At 36.5% G+C, this 20,584-nt stretch overlaps 1 protein-coding gene and 1 pseudogene across 1 annotated transcript; both read left to right on the top strand.

Annotated features, from left to right (window-relative positions):
* The first annotated feature begins 371 nt into the window (after nt 1–371).
* LOC113708394 (carbamoyl phosphate synthase arginine-specific large chain, chloroplastic-like) lies at nt 372–7,349 on the top strand (annotated as a pseudogene).
* A 9,479-nt stretch (nt 7,350–16,828) lies between these two features.
* On the top strand, nt 16,829–18,619 carry LOC113708399 (LOB domain-containing protein 1-like). Its single transcript, XM_027230860.2, has 2 exons — nt 16,829–17,196; nt 17,946–18,619. Exons 1-2 carry the CDS (start codon nt 16,939–16,941, stop codon nt 18,306–18,308), a joined length of 621 nt encoding a protein of 206 aa, XP_027086661.1. The 5' UTR covers nt 16,829–16,938; the 3' UTR covers nt 18,309–18,619.
* The last annotated feature ends 1,965 nt before the right edge of the window (nt 18,620–20,584 follow it).

Genomic DNA, 20,584 nt, shown 5'->3' with positions numbered 1-20,584 from the left:
CATGACGCCTCATAATTTTGAGTGGAATCACGATAAGGCATTTGGTAAATATCATTTTATAAAATTAAGAGTGGAGTTTTTTTGGTATTAAAAGTATTTTTAGTAAAAACTCAAATTTAGTGTTTTTAGAATAGTTTTTGTGATTTTAAAATAAATCATTAAATTTAATTATTTTATCCTATATTATAAACTAAATAAAGAGATAAATATATTTAAAATTTTTTAAGTTATAAATTATTTAATACAATAAGTAGTTATTAATCTTATGTTTTCAAACAATATACTTCAAAATATTCAAATACTTAATACTTTTACTTTCAATAATAAGCTACCATAATTCCAAACCCTAATAGCTACTGTCCAAAGTATTTTGCGCAGAATGGGTATCGGTCAAGCCAAGCGCCAACCTTTGACGGCGACTCCAACTTAACTCCCGGAGTCGCGGTCGAGGTGTTGATGCTTCATAGCATGACTACAACAGTTCACAATCAACAACCCCCGCGAAAGAGATTTAAAATTTTACTTGAGCAAAACTTGTATTTTAAAAATTCAGGTTTTGTAAAACTAAATTTAGAATAGATTTTATTGTGTTCAGAAAAAAAAAAGACTACAACAGTACACCTTTTTATTGTATATTTTTATCGTATATTTCAAGTTTGACAGTTTTTATCCACTCAAGAAATTGACTTAATCCCACCTTTTTTTTAGCATTAGTTATTAGTTTTATTTTTTTGGCAAACGGCAGTTTGACAACTCACACATATCTTACTCGCTTCACTTGGATAATCGTCGTCTCCGGCTGGCCTGTGGCTTCTTTTAAACCCTAATGCCGCAGTCCCTGAAAAGCCCCTTCCCCACCTTCCCCTCCCAAAAAATAGGGATTATATTATATTTTGATTCGGAAAGTAAAAAAAAGAAAATGCATAAGGCAGAGCTAGTTGTCTTTCTATTTTTGTAATTGCCTATTATCTGTTCTGCTCCTTAAGCCTTTTAGCCCATTTTCCTTTTGTTTAACATGAATTTTATTTTCAAGTGATTTATATATACATATTATTGTTGCTTTGTGTTTTCTGGTTGCGCAGCTTATCTAAAATTTGAAGGAGAATAATAATTAAGAGGGATTGGAGGAGGGATAGTGGGAGATGGCCTATTGTATCAATCATTGTGAAAATGTTTCATCCACGCTCATTTCATCATCATCACAGCCATATAGTGTTTCAACCCCACTAAAAATTATTTATCAAAATCCAATCTTTTTATGTTATACTTCAATCCCACCAAGCCACCTACCAAGAGGAGTGTGATATCACATTTGAACTTTCAATGCCGTCCGTTGTTCCTGCATTCTGCGAGATTTAACCAGAAAGTGAAGGTGAACTCAATTCGATGTGAGAAGGATGCCGTTTGTGACAGCAATGGTTCGACGAATGGTGGGGCTTTTGGTTTCCAAAAAGTTGGAAAGAGGATGAATATCAAGAAGATTTTGATTTTAGGTGCAGGGCTATTGTGATTGGGCAAGCTTGTGAGTTCGATTATTCGGGGAGTCCGTCTTGTAAGACGCTTAGGGAAGAGGGTTATGAGGTGATCCTCATCAATTCGAATCCTGCCACTATAATGACTGATCCAAAAGATGGCTGATAGGACTTATATTCAACCTATGACACCGAAGCTGGTTGAGCGAGTGCTGGAGAAGGAGAGGCCTGATGCTTTATTGCCAACTACGGGAGGGCAGACAGCTCTTTACCTTGCTGTGGCATTGGCTGAAAGTGGGGTGCTCGACAAATATGGCATTGAGTTGATTGGGGCGAAGCTTGAAGCAATCAAGAAGGCCGAGGATTGAGAATTTGAGATTTATTCAAAAAATCTATCGAAAATATTGGGCTAAAGACTCCTCCTTCCGGGATTGGAACTACTCTGGAGGAGTGTTTTGAGATAGCAAATTCTATTGGGGAGTTTCCATTGATCATTTGGCTAGCTTTTACATTAGGAGGAACTGGAGGTGGTATTTCTTATAATAGGGAGGCATTTGAGGCAATATGTAAGTCAGGGCTTGCAGCTAGCATGACTTTTCAGGTTTTGGTGGAGAAATCTCTTTTGGGATGGAAAGAATATGAGGTTGAGGTTATAAGAGACTTGGCAGACAATGTGGTTATTATCTGTTCGATTGAGAATATTGACCCAATGGGGGTCCATACTGGGACGCTATCACTGTAGCTCCTGCACAGACTTTGACAGACAAAGAGTATCAGCGGCTTAGGGATTACACTATTGCTATTATCAGGGAAATTGGGGTTGAATGTGGTGGTTCAAATGTTCAGTTTGCGATCAATTCTGTAGATGGAGAGGTAATGGTGATTGAGATGAATCCTTGAGTCTCAAGGTCTTTAGCTTTAGCTTCCAAAGCTGCTGGTTTTCCCATAGCGAATATTGCTGCTAAACTATCAGTTGGTTACTCCTTGGATCAGATTCCTAATGACATCACTAAGAAAATACCCGCAAGTTTTGAACCTTATATAGATTATGTGGTTACCAAGGTAAGTTTTCATCCCATTATCCAAAATTTTGACTCTGCTTTTACACTTCTTGAAGTGCATTGTTGCTGTTGTCTTGTAAGATTCTTTGAAATTTGATTCAGAACTTTTGGTGACTTACTAAGGATTCAAATTTATCGGTCATAAGCAGTTTGGTTATATTTTTCTTTGAATATTTTTATTTCTTCCTCAAATTTATTTGCAGTGTCATGAGATCAAGTGACCATGAACTAATAGTTGATATTACAACTCTTCCTATTGCCATGCCTTTTGTTTTTACAAGCTTTTTGGTGAACTTATTGATGAGCATTGTTTTCTTGACGGGAATATGAGGTCTCATTTCATAAATTTCTTAGTTAGCACAGTAACCTCGATACATAACGATTGGTGCTTTAGAAGGCAGTCATCCTTAATCCTTTCGAGTTCATCATATTAGACAGTTTTGATCTTCTAGATGATCCAAATAGATGAGAGAAAGGTACTTGAGAGTGATAACTTAAGTTGTTTAATGCTAAAGATTATGACCTGTCTCTACAATTTTACTTGGAATATTCCAAGTGTTGCTGGTTGTGAGATAACTATCACTGTGGCCATGCTTTGATATATTAAAATCCTGCCTTTTTCTTCTCTTATTATTTAAATACTATGCAAATCATATTTTAGTTTACCACTTGGTGCTCTTTGTTTTTTGGTATCCCTTCTTATAGTCTTGGATATTTTAATACTAGCTGCTCCTTTAAGAAGGTTGTGTGAACTTCATTAACTGAATGGCTGTGAGATCTTTTCTTGTTTCTTTTCACTGGATCAAAATTGCTTTACCTACACATACATTGTTACATGTTTAAACAGGTGTGAGATCTTTTCTTGTTTCTTTTCATTGGATCAAAATTGCTTTATCTACATATACAATGTTGCATGTTGTGTTCTGGAGAAGACTCAAAGCAAAATTCCTTGGCCAAAACCAAGTGTTTGCAAACTAGTATCTTTCATCCTCATTCTACAATTTTTTCCTTGGCACTACAAATATTTGAACTTTGCCAAATATTTGATAGTTACTATCATCATTCATCCTCATTCTATAATTTTTTCCTTGGCACTACAAATATTTGAACTTTGCTAAATATTGCATAGTTATCATCATCCAACAAAAACAAAGAAAACAAAACCACTGTCCATGAGCCTTTGTATCTGTCTTTAATGCCCTGCAAAAGGAAGAAAATTAGGCATTCTAAATTGAGGTGGGATATGAATCTCTGCTTTACTTCTCTGGTTATCAGGCAAAGAATCATGTCACAATTTTCATAAGGCCATAGCTGTGGCAAATGTTTTGCATGAAAAATTATGTCGCTGAAATTAGATTTAAGTGACGTGGGTTTGCAAGTTAAGTTTCCGTTGATATTCCTCTATTCTTCATATATTTCTATATATAGCTATCTACATCTATTAATCCTAGCTCGCTAATAGTCACCTTTCATTGTGATCTAGAGGGTGCATCTGAAAGCCTTTCTGAATTACTTTATGCAGGCTATGAAATTCAAGGGCTTTATGAGTGTTTTTTTTTTAAAATTTTGATCTACCATTATCCTCCCTTTGAAGTGTTCTGTGTTGCTGCAGTAGATACCATCAGGAAACAAGCCATCTATTCCTCCACTTGAAGAGTGTCATGTCTTCCTCCACTTTAGAGTGTCATGTCTTCCTCCACTTCCTCAATCCTACCAACAAAAGGAAAAGAATTAGTATGACTTAGAAAAAGGAGATGGATAAGGGCCCAGGTATCAGAAGAATATTGCAGTCAGCATTTACCTTGAGTATGCCAATTCATTAAAAGTTTACTCTTATATGGTTAGAATGTCTAGCAGCCTATCAATACCTCCTATAGTATAAATTTTATAACTGTCAACCTGGGACTTAATCCTTGGCATTTTCTCTGAATCAAGATAGCATTCTGCATGTTGCCTATACTATTTTCACTATCTGCAGGTTGGCATGCTCTTTGTTCTAGTTATAACCAGATTACTGTCTTACACTTTTTTCATGTCTTGTTATGGATTAGACATTTTTCTTTTTCCTGGAAAATGGTGTTGAACATGCAGATACTCTGTTTTGCAATTGAGAAGTTCCCAGGCTCAGAGCCTATTCTGACAACCCAAATGAAGTCTGTTGGTGGATCAATGGCTGTTGGTCAGACGTTCCAAGAATCCTTTTAGAAGGTTGTTTGCTCACTTGAGTGTGGCTACTCTGGGTGGGGTTGGGGTTGTGCGCAATCAAGGAATTGGATTGGGATTGCTTGAGGTACAGCCTTAGAGTCCCTAGTCCGGACTGCATCCACACCATTTATGTGGCAATGAAGAGGGGAATGAAGGTGAATGACATCCGTGAGCTGAGTTACATTGACAAGTGGTTCTTGACCTAGCTGAAGGAGCTTATAGATGTGGAACAATACCTTCTGTCTCAGAAATTGTCTGACTTGACTAAAGATGACCTCTATGAAGTGAAAAAGAGAGGTTTCACTGATAAAAAGATAGCTTTTGCTACAAAAATCACAGAGAAAGAAGTTTGGTTAAAGCGGTTATCATTGGGTGTTAAACCAGCACATAAGCGAGTTGATACATGTGCTGCCGAATTTGAGGCTCATACTCCTTACATGTACTCATCTTATGACTTTGATTGTGAATCAGCTCCTACCCAAAGAAAAAAGGTTCTGATTTTAGGTGGTGGACCAAATCAGATTGATCAAGCGATTGAATTTGATAACTACTGCAGTCATATATCATTTACACTCCAAATCTATTGTGCTAGCATCATAGCTGTAAATGGGCAAAAAAGAAGCTCATATTTTTTGCCGTCCATCTTAATCACCTTAAGAAGTACTAATCTACCAATGGAGAAGAAAGCATAGAGCTTATGCATCCCCAGTAAAATAAGAAGTGAAAAGATTATAGAGCAGAAGACAATCATAATCTTAGAATTCTGAGTTTTGATTGCTTTTTGTTAATTTGTTTTAGTATTAATTCTACCTGCAAGTACTAATCTTCAAGTTACCTTTTTGTTCTTATGTATACACATATTAATGGTATTTTGTTGATCAATTTCAGGATGCAGGCTATGAAACAATCATGATGAATTCCAATCCTGAAACAGTATCTATAGATTATGATAAAGAGTGATCGTCCCTATTTTGAACCACTGACAGTTAGTTGAAGATGTTCTCAACGTAATAGATTTGGAGGGGCCTGATGGGATAATTGTGCAGTTTGGAGGTCAAACACCATTGAAGCTGGCTCTTCCAACTCAGCAATGCTTAGACGAGCAGAAGCCAAAATGCAAAAGTGGAGCTGTTTATGTTGGTATTTGGGGTACATGACCTGATTCCATTGATCTTGATTAATGTCAATTTTGTCTTCATGTTATCCTTTTCATTTGCATGGATGTCCTTTATATGCTTATTATGACTTCACTGAAATAGGTTTCATATTCTGTTTTTGTTGGTAACTCTATTAGCAGCAGTATCAATATGACATAGTTCCAATTCGTGCTTATTGTTGGTTGCAGTAGATGTTCAATTAATTAATTGGCAGCACTTGCTGGTGCCTCTTTGTTTGCATGTATCATGTTGCTTGGGACCCCTTTACAAATTTATTTATTTTTGGAGTCTTTTAACTGCAAAGATGGTTTGAAACGGGTAGATTCTGTTAATCTACTTGCGGGAATGAATGGGCTTTCAAATTCTTAATCATAATCCTTGTATTCCTGCAACAGTTACTGCGACGAGTAGATCCTTCTATTCCTGCAGTAAACTTGACACATATCAATATATTGGCATGTCAAACTTCCAAATCCAGTCAAGTCTACTGTAAAATTTTTTAAGTAATAGAAATAAAGACTTCCAAGCCTTGATATAGACCACTAGCTCTTGACTCTTTTGTCTTCTATACTGTTGCTTGAAAGGTTAACCAGTGACTAATGCCGATTTAGTAGAATTTCTTGTCTTCTTGATGGAAGGAGTGATCCTCTCTCTCTCTCTCTCTCTATCTATCTCTCTACCGTTTGCTGTGACGTATCATCTTCATGCTCCAGTATTTGCGGATACAGTCACCTAATTTAGGTCGATTTCCAAGTGTGAAGAAACTAGTGACTCTGCTGGAAAAAAATCATCTTCGACATCATACCCTCACGTCTCTTTCCTTCTGGTTTCCAGGTCCTTGGTCGTCTTAATTGATTATTACACGTGAAAATCATAATTTGCAGGTGCAGATTAAGAATGTCTTTCCTGTGACTCAGAAGTCGATTCGTCAGTGGTGTTAGCAGTCCCTGTGATGATTATCTTTTCTGAGAAAAACTAAGACGGATTCTTGTTGCAAGAGAGATGACTTTTAAACAAACATGGGCTGAAGCTGTTGTTCTGTGTAATGCAGGTCAAGCCGAACCTAACTCAACTAGCGTATCTAGACTTTCGAGAGACTTAAAAGTAAAGACTGAGTTAGTCTTAGAAGATGGAGGAAGATAGTGACTCGATGATGCCTTGTTTCAAACCGATTGACAATAATGTCTTCCCATTAAATTAACTACTAGTATTTCCAAATTCATTGTTTCATACTGGTAGTAAATTTTAATATCCAATCGGGACTAAGGTAGAATGTATATAGAATGTGGTGAGAATGGTAGCTGGATTTCTTATGCACGCTCAAGAATAAATTGCTTTTGCAATTAGTTTTAACTCGGTCTCGGATGGGTTGAAAGTTCTTGGCCGTGACTGACCGGGTATACAAGCCCCATTTGTTAATTTACTAGTAATATGTTTCATGATTCCGACAGACATCATCAACTGCACATAGCCTTTTTTTTATTTTTTTTCTTATCTTTCCCTCCTCTTGCAGCAGCGTAAGTGAGGGGTTTTGAATCCGAAACCTCTTACTTATATTCCTCCTCTCTTGTCACTCAACCTATATGGCTTTCCCCTTTCAACTGCATAAAGTTGCAACATAATTTTCAAAAAAGCTTTTTGAGGCAAGTAATTTTCTTCACTACTCCCTCCGTTCCTTATTAGATGTCCTAATCCATTGTTTCTTTTTATCTGTCATTTTATGATATCAAGAAAGCATTTATGAACTTTTTTCCAAATTTACCCTTGTTTACCCTTTCAATTTTCTTGAATTGAAACTCTAAATAATTAAATGACAGGTAGTATTAATTAGGTATAGTTGAAGAGAGATAAAGGGTAATTTTGAGAAGTAAAGTAAAACTTTTGTTGACTTTTAGAAAATAACCAACTTTCTTAATCTAAGAGAATTAGTTATTCAGGCCATCTAATAAGGAACAGAGGGAGTATTTTTTTTTAATCCAAATTCGCCGAATCAAATGTACTTGTACGGTGTCATTTACTTCTACATAGATCCACTCAACCACAAATTTCAAATCCTACCACATTCGGAAAAAGCGCCACCCAATCAAAAATTGCCAAATATATATATATTGGGGTCCGTGAATCAGAACAACATTATGAGCTACTCCCTTCCTTTTTTTATAACTGACGTTTAAGAAATTTGCTCTTAAGTACTTTTATCTGTCGTTTTACTATCCCCATGCAGTATTAATTATTTTTTCACAATTTTACCCTTTTATCTCTCTTTTCCAATACAGGGTTCTTAATTACTACTCCTAGTTAGTTTGCATTGCTTTTGGCCTAGTAAAACAACACCATTTAGTACTCTAGTGAGAGAAAACATGGGTGAATTGGATAATTAATGAGGGTACAAAAGGAAAGTAGTGTATAGATTTAAACAATGAAAAACTTTTCTTAATTGATGTGCAAAACCTTAAACGTCAGTTATAAAAAAGGGAGGGAGTATATGTTTGTGGGTTTTCTCCCACAGAATGAAAAACACATAAGATGAAATTTTTCCAGACAAAACTATCTAGAATTCTTGCGTATTTGTAGTGGTGCCAAAAATCAGGGTAACCATCAGTGGAAAGCTGTGTTTCTACAGTACTCAAGCTTTCCTTTACTATAGAGTATAGACACGTTGGTCTGTTTATCCCTTCAGGTTAATGTAAACCTAAACAAACATTGGCATAACAAATCCATCATACGATGAATAGAATAGAGACACAATTTTGTGCAATAGACTCTGCAACCAAAAGGAAGATGTGAACACAATCTTGATCAATTTCTCCCGTTCCATTTCAAGCAGCAGCAATACTAGCACCTGAAATACCAAAAGCAGCTATTATATGAATGCTTGTGTTTCTATAGTGCTTTTATGGGCATTTTGATTTTTTGGTAAATGGCATGCTCTTGTGGGCGTTGTTTCTATTTGACTAAAGTAAGTTGAATTTTTTGTTGTTTTTCATTGTAATAGATATTCTGAAGTATTCATATCTCTTTTTTTTTTTTTTTATTTGGAAAAAAATTGCATATGTTTATAGCTTACTTTAAAAAGATAAATAAGCACGAATAGATATTTTAAGAACTGTGAAGACCCTCGAAATATTAAAAAAATATTTAAAAGCGACACATTAAAGTAATTTGTGAGTGACGAAAATGAAATAGGACAAGTATGTAGTCAGGCATGTTCTCAATCTGAACCAATGGAATTCTTCTATTTTTCCCAAAAATAAAATAATAAGTAGTCAACAGAATCTAGTACAACCCGAAGCTTCTCGAGATAATTGAGGATGATAACTAAAAACTTAAAAGAGTAGGCCATGAAGGATGTTGTATAAGCTGGGCCAGAGCATTGCGCGGTCGTCATACAAAAATGACCAACATTGTCAATCTTACTTCATTACCTTTTCCCTTTTACTTAAGAATTTAAGATAGTTCCACCCCAAAAAAAAAAAAAAAAAAAAGGAAAGAAAAAGAAAGAATCTAAGATAGTTTGGAATCAAGAAATAAATGGCCCCATTTCAGTTGATACTAACTAATCAAGCTCCACTTTAATGGCTCAAATAAATAACACCGTGTCAAAGGATTTTGAATGGCCTTTTCTTGCCAGAAGTCTAGATAGTAACAGTAAATATAAGTAAGGAACGGCAAGATACATATAAAAAATTTGGACTTCGGATTTTTGGGATCAGTCTGCAATTTACACTACACTTAGCTGTTAAGACTGTCTTTTTCTGGCGGTCTCCATGCCAAATTCCCTTGAGTAATGACTCCTTAATTCACTTCTCTCAAACTGAAACCCGTGTGGGCCTGTTTCTCGTCTAGCAGCACAGAATTGGAATTAGGGTCTGATATTCCATGGTAATTAGAAGCTCTAGAAACTTGACAACTATATCATCAGCCAAGTCTTCAAGAAGCACCAGAAAAAAAAAAGAAAAAAGCCTATGTGTTCAGCAAGAAACTAATTAAGCACGTTATGAGTACAGTATCTGAGGAACCATTTGTTTTGTACTGTAGAATTGGAATCGGAATCGGAATCAAAATCATAAACACCACTGTAAATATAGGTTTTGATCGTTTTTCCTTGCATGTTTGGTCCAGAAGTGGAATGGATTTCATTCTAATAAAAAGCTAATCAATTTGAAACCCAAAGAACAAGTAGGAAACGGCAGATGGCAAAATCTAAAACTTTCATTCCCATAAAAAAAAAAATTCCTACAGTAGTCTAATAAACAACAGGTATAGGCATCATTAACTTTGATGCACCTATTCCTGCCCAGCATAGCCATCAATCAAACGCGCCCTGAGTTTTCGTCTTATTTTACTTTTCTTTCAGTCAGTCAGCCTGGCAGCCAACTTAATGGGCATCTACATTAATTAGGTATACAACATAGGCTAAATGATCATAGGTTATGGTTGGTCAAGGATGTTTGGTCTTGGTCTTTGTCGTGCACGAAATGCAGATTCCTCTATTGCATGCGAAGATTGTTCGTTAGGCCTACGATCAAGTCTGGTAGAAGCACTTAATATGGTCAAGAAGACCGATCAAAAGTTGCATGCTGGCTTACCATTCTTTATGATTCTCCTGTGTAGAGAGAGAGATGCATAAATGAAGAATGTGTAGATGATAAGGATGATCGAGCCCAGAAGCTGGCAGATCAGATTGAGGTACAGCATGCATAATAAATGCAGGGATGGGAATTGATAACAATGGCCGTGGATGTGTACTCAAATTGATTGCAACAGGACAATGTGAATTCTAAAAGTTCATGTTGAGAAGTCAAATTATCAAATTGACCAACCACTAATTGTAGCCATCCTGTGACATGCTTTGCTTGCTTAATTAATAATCCCGTTCCTTTCTTCTCCTACCTCTATTTAATTTGAAAATGATTTGGTCATGTCACACTCCTGGGTAGTGTATCCTACAGCGCATGAGGATTTGTTTTCCAGTGGTAAGAGATCGAATGCCGATCCTTAGAAACGTCAGCTCCTGCACATTTGCTTATAAACCGCCAAGCATGAATGTTCTGTAGATTATAAGAGACCAATTTGTTTAGAATTAATCTTGTATACATTGACTGACACTTTCACCGTTGGATGTATGACATATGATTCGAATTTGAAATTGAAATTCAAATTTTATACATATGTCGTGCATTCAACCATGATAGCGTATAAATTGTCAGTGTATATAAGATTTACTCGTTTGTTTATGGTTCTTATCTTTCACATTAATTTTTTCTCTTTCAGTTGCTAAAAAAAAATAATAAGATTGTGCATAGCTATCAATATTCAGTAATAATTAATTGGAAATGACAACCACATTCTCCTCCCCAGTCGGGTCCTTCAAGGATCAATTTACTAGTATGACTTGGTGGGAGTCATTCGTGCAAGAAATCAATTTAACTTGCCCAAAAGACCTGGAAGCCAGACATGTATGATGGAAAAGTGCATCTCTTTCTTTCTTTCTTTGCCATCTTTCCTCCTCATTTGATGAACGGGCCACACGCTTTTGGGTTTCGAGGCTGCATCCGTTTGTAATCTGCGGTTAGTCTACGCTGGAATTTTAAGTATACATACTAAAGCAAAGCACGTACAACTAATCAAGTAAAAATCTAAGACTTAATGCGGATTTGCCCTTTTTTCTTCTTTGCTTTTTTTGCACTCTGAGGTCCACACGCAAAAGAATAGTTGCAAGGGAGAGAGGTGATAACTTTTCAGCGGTGGGAGACGGAATGCAACAGGTCCAAAGTGTCTAACAACTTCCACCGATGAGTTTAATACTAACCTTTTACTACATTTTTCTATGCGGTGGAAAAAACTTTATGCAACTATTTATTTGTCATAGTCACTGTAAAAAAAAAAAAAGTGGGAAATTGGTGGGATCTCTTTGGACGTATACGACTATTAGAAATCTTAGGATAATGCTACTGAAAGACTAATACAGCTCTTGAGTACGCGTATGCTGAGCATGGTTTTCAAGCATCGATTAGACAAGCAGCACCCATTTTCCCTCTTGGCTGCCATCCCTCTCATTTTCTCCTTTCTCCCTAGTCCAAGAGCCAGAAATTCATGCCGGTTGGATGAGGTTAGTTCCGTATTGTACTTATTTTCAACTGAAGAGATTAGATTTCAATATCTATCATTCCAAGTGAAGTCATGCAAACGCAAATTTTTGTTACAATCAAAATACAAAAAAAATTTCGCTTATGAAGAGTAGATGGAAACAGCGACCTTAACTTTAGCTACTATATCACTAGAGATGCAAAACAGCATATATCAACAATAAAGATAAAACTCTAGTCCAACAAAGTATGTACCTTCACTTTCACCAACAGTCAAAAGCAAGATAAGAGTAGCATTAGTCCCCAATATTACTTTGTGCTATAGTAGTAATCGATGAACTTGGGATGGGACAACTCTTTTCTGAAATGCAATTATTCAACTTAAGTAGTATACATGGGGTATTAAACCAGAGGAAGAAAAAAGTACCATTGGGAGAAGCAAGGCTTTCAGGGCTTTTTTTTTCTTCTTTTAAGATAGGGGGGGGGGGGACTGAATTTAGCACCGAATAGTAGCACAGAAGATTCCAACTGATATTCCTATTAAAAAAAAAGAGATTTTTTCAACAAGTATTTATTTAAGATACTTAGACTGCACTCAACTTATTACATGAATATAAATAATTATAACTATTGCATACCTTATATTTAAACATTTTTTCAAAATTAACTGCATTTTTTGATTAAAAAAATTAACCCATATAACGAGTTCTCTTTGTCCGATGGGCACTCGTTAAGTAAACTAAGAAAAAAGAAAAAGGGTTAGTATTAATCATGAATTTATTCGTTGTAAAGTTGAAGACCAGTTTAAGGGTCTGTTTGATAACAGAGAAAAGTGCTGAATCTGAATTTTTTCAGACATTCAGATGTTTTGAGCGTTTGATAAATGAAAATCCATTTGTTGAACTTGTTAAGTAGTGCTGAACTTGTGTGTATTTTTTTCAGTACAAGAATCCTAACTGAATGCTTAATGCTGATAAGAATCAATGGAATTACTTCAATTACCTTATCTTATCTACCAAATCTACCCTTGTTTGTTAATTATGTTCAAAATTCTTATCTAATTAAACAATCTAATATTCTCTATCTAATGATTTTCTATTTCTTTTTTTTCCTTTTTGAATGATTTTCACATTTTCTTCATACTCCTCATATAATATATTTCATCTTTTATATTAATTTGATTTAAAAATATATATTATCATTTTCATACCTAACATTTTTAGCTAATTAAATCATAGGTTCTATTTTTTTTTGGATGAAAAAATATAAGGGCAAATTTGTCAAATTTAACTTATTAATCATGCAGTTATAAATGTTTATCAAACAGTATAAATAGATTTAACATTAAAATTCAGACATTCATATATTTCTTTTCAGTGCTTAAAATTCAGCAAATTAATTGTTTCAGTATTCAGATTTCAGAATTCAAACTTCAGAATTCAGATTCAGTTTTATCAAACGGAACCTAAGTCGAAGAGAAATTTATGTTTTCTACTGTCATGTGCTAAACGGGCTGACCATTACAACCAACCGCTGCCCCACGATTAACTTTTGTCTACTCTTGTCATTATCCAATAATAGACACGTAGTGAAATGGTGGTTAGGGGATTAGGAAGAGTGCTCCTGTCTCGGCGGTGGTGGCATCCCATGAGATGACCTTTAAACTAAATCAAGATTTAAAGCCACCCCAATAGATGACCAAAAAAAAGAAAAAAAATTGTGCCCCTTTTTCACATTTTCTCATTTGCACATGTGTCCCCTTTCATGCCTTTCCCTACACCGAACTACTTGTGAAGTCCTGCTTCTACACTGCTGCTATTGAAGCAGTGGTCGTTAATTTAGATGAGTTTGTAGGGCGAGAAGAAGTAGGCCGTGGATGATATTTCTGTGCAGGAGCAGGACTTCTGTTTAAGTAAGTAAGTAACATTAACATCAATACTGATGAATAGTCATCTTGACTTTCAATTTTTGTTGCTCCTTGGACTGACTGACTAAGACAATCTTACTCGTGTCCAGGGAATCTGGAGCTAATTCTTTTGTCATCATCGGAAATTGGAGGTTTAATTAAAATTTCTAGAATCTGAGTCTCGACAAATTTGATGGGTATATAGGAGACTTTTCTTTAGATCTAGGGGTCGAATTGGAAGTCGGTATATTTTCCAATTTATCGTGCACCTGCCGTCCAAGTACGCGTCAGAAATTTGGTTTTACAGTGTTGAAATCTCGACCTCCGAGCTTGATCTTTTCCATTTACGGTTGCCTCCATAGACCCTATTCCTTTCTGTTCTTCATTTTTTGTATGTTCTATTTTCGGATACAAAGGCTTGACCAGCGAAAATTATTGCTTAATTTTAATTTTCCTGTAGGATTGAGTTGAGGGCATTGAAAAATTAGGAAACAAACGTACGAAAGCTAGCCTCCAGATCATACCATTGAATTTTTGCCTCTCCCAATGTGATAAAGCCACTGAATGAATAATGCATTGTGATACATGATTTCCATTCACCATCATTCCTCTTAAAATATGCTTGCTTGCACCGAATCACTGGTGAAGGGAAAAAAAAAAACGTGTTAAGATTTTGAAGACTACTAACTGATAATGATAAACTATGGTGGTGTGCAGAACGTTCCCACTCTAATTAGAAAATTAGGGTCCATGACAAACATTTTGTACAAAATGGTAAACCTTCCCCTGTGTGTTTGTTCCATACTTGGATAAAATGCTGACTGAAGATATTCCCATTTCCTCATCTACAGAGTTGCATGCTCCGGCTCCCCATATAATAGAATGTTTCAGTTGCGAAACAGCAATCATAATGAGAAGATGGCACAATAATAAGGAAAACACAGTGAGTTAGTGATGGTGATAATGAAGAATAATTAGGAATAGTAACGCTATTGATCTCCCTAGCTACTCGAGAATCATGATAGCTCAAGGTACAATTCAGCGCGAGAAGGGTGTAGTTACTGAGACAAACAAGGGCTTAATCCCTTTGATTCAGAGTGTGTTGGACCATAAATAAACACATGTATGTTAATTCCAATGCTAATCGTATAAGCTAGTCTCCACGTAGGAAGGACTCTAAATTATCGCGAGTTCATCCCAAATTACCCTCTGTTAGTGCTGAGAGTAACACTCGTTACATGTGTAATTTTAGAACAAATCGCTTTTTGTATGAAAAAAATTTAGTATAAAATTTTCATCAAGAAAAGTTAACTCTGCTCTTTAGTAGTTTGTTGAATAGGTTTTTGAAATTGATTTGGTGGTTATAATGCTTATGGGTGATTAAATAAGCAATATGCATTCATTCAGAGAGTTAGATAAAATTTAGTTATGGTTGTGTTTCGTTGGCAATACGAGTTTTCGGTGGATAAGATTAGAATGGTAAAATCAAATTTTTGTTTGAAGATAGGGTTGGATATTTTAGCAAGTGACAAAAAATTAGGGATAATTTTAGAAACCTCCCTTGAAGTTTCTGACAATAGCAGATAACCCTCCTAAGGTTAGAAAAATTACAGTCACCTCCCTTTTGTTGACGGTTTATGTAACAAAGTAGACCTAATAGGTCAATTTCTCATTTGAATATCCTATAATGCCCTCTTTCAAATTTTAATAAAGTTTATTTCATCTCTTTCTTTAACTAGCCGGCGCCCATCAATAGTTCACCAATACTTGGAACGCCACTGCTCTTCGTCCCCAAGGCAAGGAGGAAAAATTATTGAGCAACATTCTTTCATGCCAAGTTGCCCTTGTATCATCCTCCCTTTTCTGCGGTGCCATCAGCAATCTATTCTGATACTCAAAATAATCAAAATCATATTTGTCATTTTAAACCCAATCTAACTCATTAAAACCCCTATTATGATCTACCCATATATCCCACACCCATATATAATCTTAGAAAATGTTGGCAATTATGTTATATGTTGCTTGCGCTCAAGAAAGAAAATAAAAAAGAGGAAAAGAAAGATTACCATGACATTAGAAGCAAATTGAAAAAAGTAATTTCACATTTGGGTTTTCGGCAAAACAATTTATTTGTGTAATTCATGCTGTCTATATCAAATTAATATGGTTTAAGTGCTTGACATGAGTTTTATCTTTTTGGCATAGAAAAATTGATTATTTACCAATCTCTACACATTTTTTCATGAGAAGAAAGAAAGGGGAAGATATTTTGACAGTGACGAAGGGGAAATTTTGTTGGAAAATTAGTTAGGCTTGCAATCGGTCCAAGGAGGATCGGAAGAGGAAATAAATACTAGCAAATTGGTGAATACCATAGAGTAGAAAAGGAGTAAACTGGTTTATTGCTGATTAGGAATTTTCTTTTATAAAATTCTTTGTTTTCTTATAAATGGGTTAAAGTGTTTTGTGATTATGCATTTGTAAATGAGTGTTTTGTAATTCCTTATCCACTCTTATGCTGTACCATAATCAATCAATCATGTTCTTATGCACATGCATTTGTAAAAACAATATTAGAGTTGCATCCCATAATTTCCTCTTTTGCGGGTTGGACAATTTATCAAAACATTTCCACTCCAATATAATTTGCGATCGTTTGTTAATTAATGTTAAGAAGGCTACATGTTCCGTCTAAATCTCCTGAACCCAGCCAGGTTTTCGACTTGGATAAAGGGTTCAAAGTTCCCACGTAACGAAAGCCAAAAAAGTACGCCAAACATAGCTGACTAGGCGAAAACGGGCAACAGCCGTATCCCGCATGATTTCCCCAAATTTTTTTAACCACTTGACATCAGATATTCAAGGTATTACATCATGGCCCCGCTCCCCCTTTCTCGGGTCGGGCCTAACCAGCTCTATAAATATTTCCATGTCATCCAACTTGCTGAAGGCACCCCCGAATCCCTTCCCACTTCCTCACTCTCTTCCTTCTTACAAACACACACCTCACACACTGATACTGCTGCTCCGCACCGTCGGAAAAAAATGGGGTATAGTGACACAACAACCGCTACAACTATTACTTCAAAATCTTCTCGCTCGGTTTCTCCTTCTTCTCCCTCCTCTCCTCCCACGCCTCCTCCTCCGGCCGTGGTGGTCAGCCCCTGCGCTGCATGCAAGATCCTCCGGCGGAGGTGTGCCGAGAAGTGTGTCCTGGCACCATATTTTCCTCCCAACGATCCCATCAAGTTCACCACCGCTCACCGTGTCTTCGGAGCCAGCAACATAATCAAGTTTTTACAGGTAGGTAATTAAGGGTCATCCGGCACTGAATAAGCATGGTCCCGATATTTCTACGTTAATTGTGCTTGGAAAATCATCTTTCTAGATATGTTTGAGGTCTTATGTTAAAGGTTCAACAACCAGAATGGACCGACAACATTAATCTCGGTCCGTTGTTGAAATTAGGGACACTACTACATCCAGAAGTAGCTCCTGTATCTAGAATAGTGTGTACGCAAGGAAGACATTTGCACGTATTAGCGTCATCATGGTAGGGAATGCCTAATTAGATGCATGGCGCTGAGCTGTTTTTTTCAAACTGTAAATTGAAAAACTACATGAAGGGTAGTTCACATAGTGGACTTTTAATTAAAAGTCCCAACTCCCACTTTTGACTTGCCCGTCGGTTTCCACAACTAACCCTGGCCCTGCACCCCACAACTTTTTCTCTTTTTCTTTCTCACATTGGTGCAAAAAGAACATTTTTTTTGAACATCAGCCACTGGGCATTCAACTGTTCGGGAGGTGATGGTTTACGGCTGTACAGCTCAGTGAGAAAAAGAAAATCTCTTTTCAGCTGGAACTGGAAGAAGAAACTCGCGTAACGAGTTTGTACTTTTGAAGCACTTTCAAAGCGTTTGACGACAAGGAAAACCAACCTGCCTCATGACCTTTCTCAATTCATTAGTTCTGTGCATAATTGATTAATGAAGAGCGAGCACCAATCATGAATATTGATTGATCAAGTCTATATAATTAACAATTTTCAGGAGCTGCCGGAGTCCCAGAGGGCCGATGCAGTGAGCAGCATGGTTTATGAAGCAAACGCCAGGCTGAGAGATCCTGTATATGGAAGTGCGGGGGCCATTTGCCAGCTGCAGAAGCAAGTGAACGATCTCCAAGCACAATTGGCCAAGACACAGGCTGAGCTGGTCAACATGCAATGCCAACAAGCCAACCTCATGGCTCTCATTTGCATGGAAATGGCACAATCTCCGCAGGCTTCGTCACCTCAGCAACAGAGCTTTGACAACAACTTCATCAATTCTAGCAGCCAACTCGCAGCTTTCCAGGCTAATCTCAATCTCTTGGATGAAAGCCACCCGTGGGATCATCCGGCTCTCTGGACTTGATGGCTTTTAATTCCAAGTTCCAACCGAAGGATTCCCGATTTGATTTTTAATCAATTTTCCTAACTCTCTAGGTTAATTATGCCATTACCGGCGACGAGGAGCGTGAGACATTCAAATTGTACCAATAAAACTATGCTGTATCTCAATTGCAGCAGAAAACAAAAAAAAAAAAAAAAAAGAGACATGTAAGATATACCTATATACTAGCTATAGCTCGTATGAACTAAAATCAAAGGCTAAAAGCCGATTTGATTAGTTAGGTTGTATTGATTATGACGAATTGAGCAAATTTAGTTGACGGGTCTTCTTCAGCCATGGTCGCCGTCATGATGCATGTTATAATAATCGTCATGAATGCATGTTGCATAATAATACTAAGATGTGTGGTGATCACCATGGGATATAGAGATATGTCGTTTTCCCATTAATTAATAATGTCCATTCCAATCCAATCCAACTACTTTATGGTCACCTAATATTTACACTACCATCATGGCATCAATCAACTCCGTATATATTCCCTTTCAAACAAGGCTTTGACTACTTGCTGCTATTGATCAGCTTAAACTATGTGTCTGCATGCGCTTCCAAGAATTTCCGATGGAGTCTTTGTCGTTAATTAACGCGGTAAGCTTTATCTTAACAGAAGAGCTGATGGTGGTAATTGATAGATTTTCCGACAGCCGACGTTGTATTAGATAGACGTTTTCTTCTATGTCACCTTCTCTTGAATTTTTCCAAGGGAGGAATTCTACGAGACAATGATGCGTCATGTGCGTTATGGACTTCTTGTTGCATCGTTTTACATGGGAGATCAAGCAGTATTATACAAAAGCATTAATTAAATTGCAAATAGAACTTCTCATGGTCCGTCGTACTGTAACTTTTTTCCTTTTCTTTTTTTTTTTGGTTATTATCAACTGCACTGCACACAATTATTTGTGTTTCTTTGAACTAATAATATTTATTTATTGTTCTAATTGACCAAGTACGCGCTGACTTCTGAGCCAAAGAATGGGGAGATTGTTACCAATTGGTCAATCTTACGGGCTCCGGTAATGACTTTTGGTGAATTAATTAAACTAAATCCCTTTTAGTGAACTATAAATCCTATAGCCCTTTTAGTGAACTACTCCCTCGATTCTAAGGCTCATAAACTTGTGTTTCATAATATAACAATGAATATTAACGTGAGTTTACCAATTGGACACGGTAGAATCTCCCCAAAATAATTATGACATCATGCTGATAATGTCAGCGAGTTCTTTAAAGACAATTTGATTAATCTGATCTTTAATTCAGTTATTTAGCCGAATCGTTATTCCCACGTAGTGGAGCTTTTATTATTATTATTCTTTTATGACTTTGGCTTTATAATTCATACGGTAAAGCCAAATTGCCCTGATGATAATTGTTTCTCAAGAAAAGAATACGTCCCCAACTTTTCTGTTGGGTCAAGCAGATGAGATTTCGGAAGCATTATGTTGTTAGACAATAAATGTGATTAAGAAGAGAGAGAGACAAGACAGAAGCATGTCCAAGGTAACAACAACAACAGTAGTGCTGTGCTACTCCAAAAAACTTGCTGCAATCGAGACGGCACGTGCCTCTGCTGAGGGCTTTTTCTGAGAATAATTATTGCTCATGTTTCCTCTCAAAACGCGTAATTACCAGCCAACAAAATTATGTTAATCTTCCCAAATTACAGACGGGGAAAACGTCATGTGATCCCCACGTAAATATATATCTCTCAAGTAGTAGGAATACTTGTCGGCAATTGATTCGATGAGGTCCCCAACAAAAAAAGAGTAGTAGTATTTGCCCATTTCCATCTTGTGTGGGCCGTACCATCCTAAGTCTCACCCAACATGCGATTTATTTTCTACACTGCGAGACGGAGCAAAACATTTGTCTTTTGACTTGTATGGTAGCTGTTTAGTTGGAAGAGCCAATCGTGGGTGCACATATGGATGCCAAGTCAACCGTAATGAAGGTCCAATCACTTTTTTTTCCTTTTTTTTTTTTAAAAAAATCCAACAGTTTGGGAGAGCTGATTTGGAGAGAAAACGAAAGAGTTAGAAGGAAAGTGGGTGCATTGTTTCATTTGGGAGTTTTGTTAGTGACAAAAGAAAGGGGAGGAATCAGGAAAGGGAGGGATCTGACGTCCCTTCACAAGTCAAAAAATAATAATAATAATAATAAATCTTCTGTTCAATTATGGGCGAAAAGTGACGAAAAAGAAAGGGAACTTTTTTAATATACACCAATTTTGAGTT

The sequence above is a fragment of the Coffea arabica genome, chromosome 1e (genome assembly GCF_036785885.1).
Source record: "Coffea arabica cultivar ET-39 chromosome 1e, Coffea Arabica ET-39 HiFi, whole genome shotgun sequence".
Taxonomy (NCBI): Eukaryota; Viridiplantae; Streptophyta; class Magnoliopsida; order Gentianales; family Rubiaceae; genus Coffea; species Coffea arabica.
This window is presented reverse-complemented; position numbering and strand designations above follow the sequence as displayed.

Excerpts from the sequence above, each read along its gene's own strand:
- LOC113708399 (XM_027230860.2), top strand. The coding sequence starts at position 16,939 with ATGGGGTATAGTGACACAACAACCGCTACAACTATTACTTCAAAATCT. Across the intron at positions 17,197-17,945 it reads ACATAATCAAGTTTTTACAG|GAGCTGCCGGAGTCCCAGAG; the intron begins GTAGGTAATTAA and ends AACAATTTTCAG.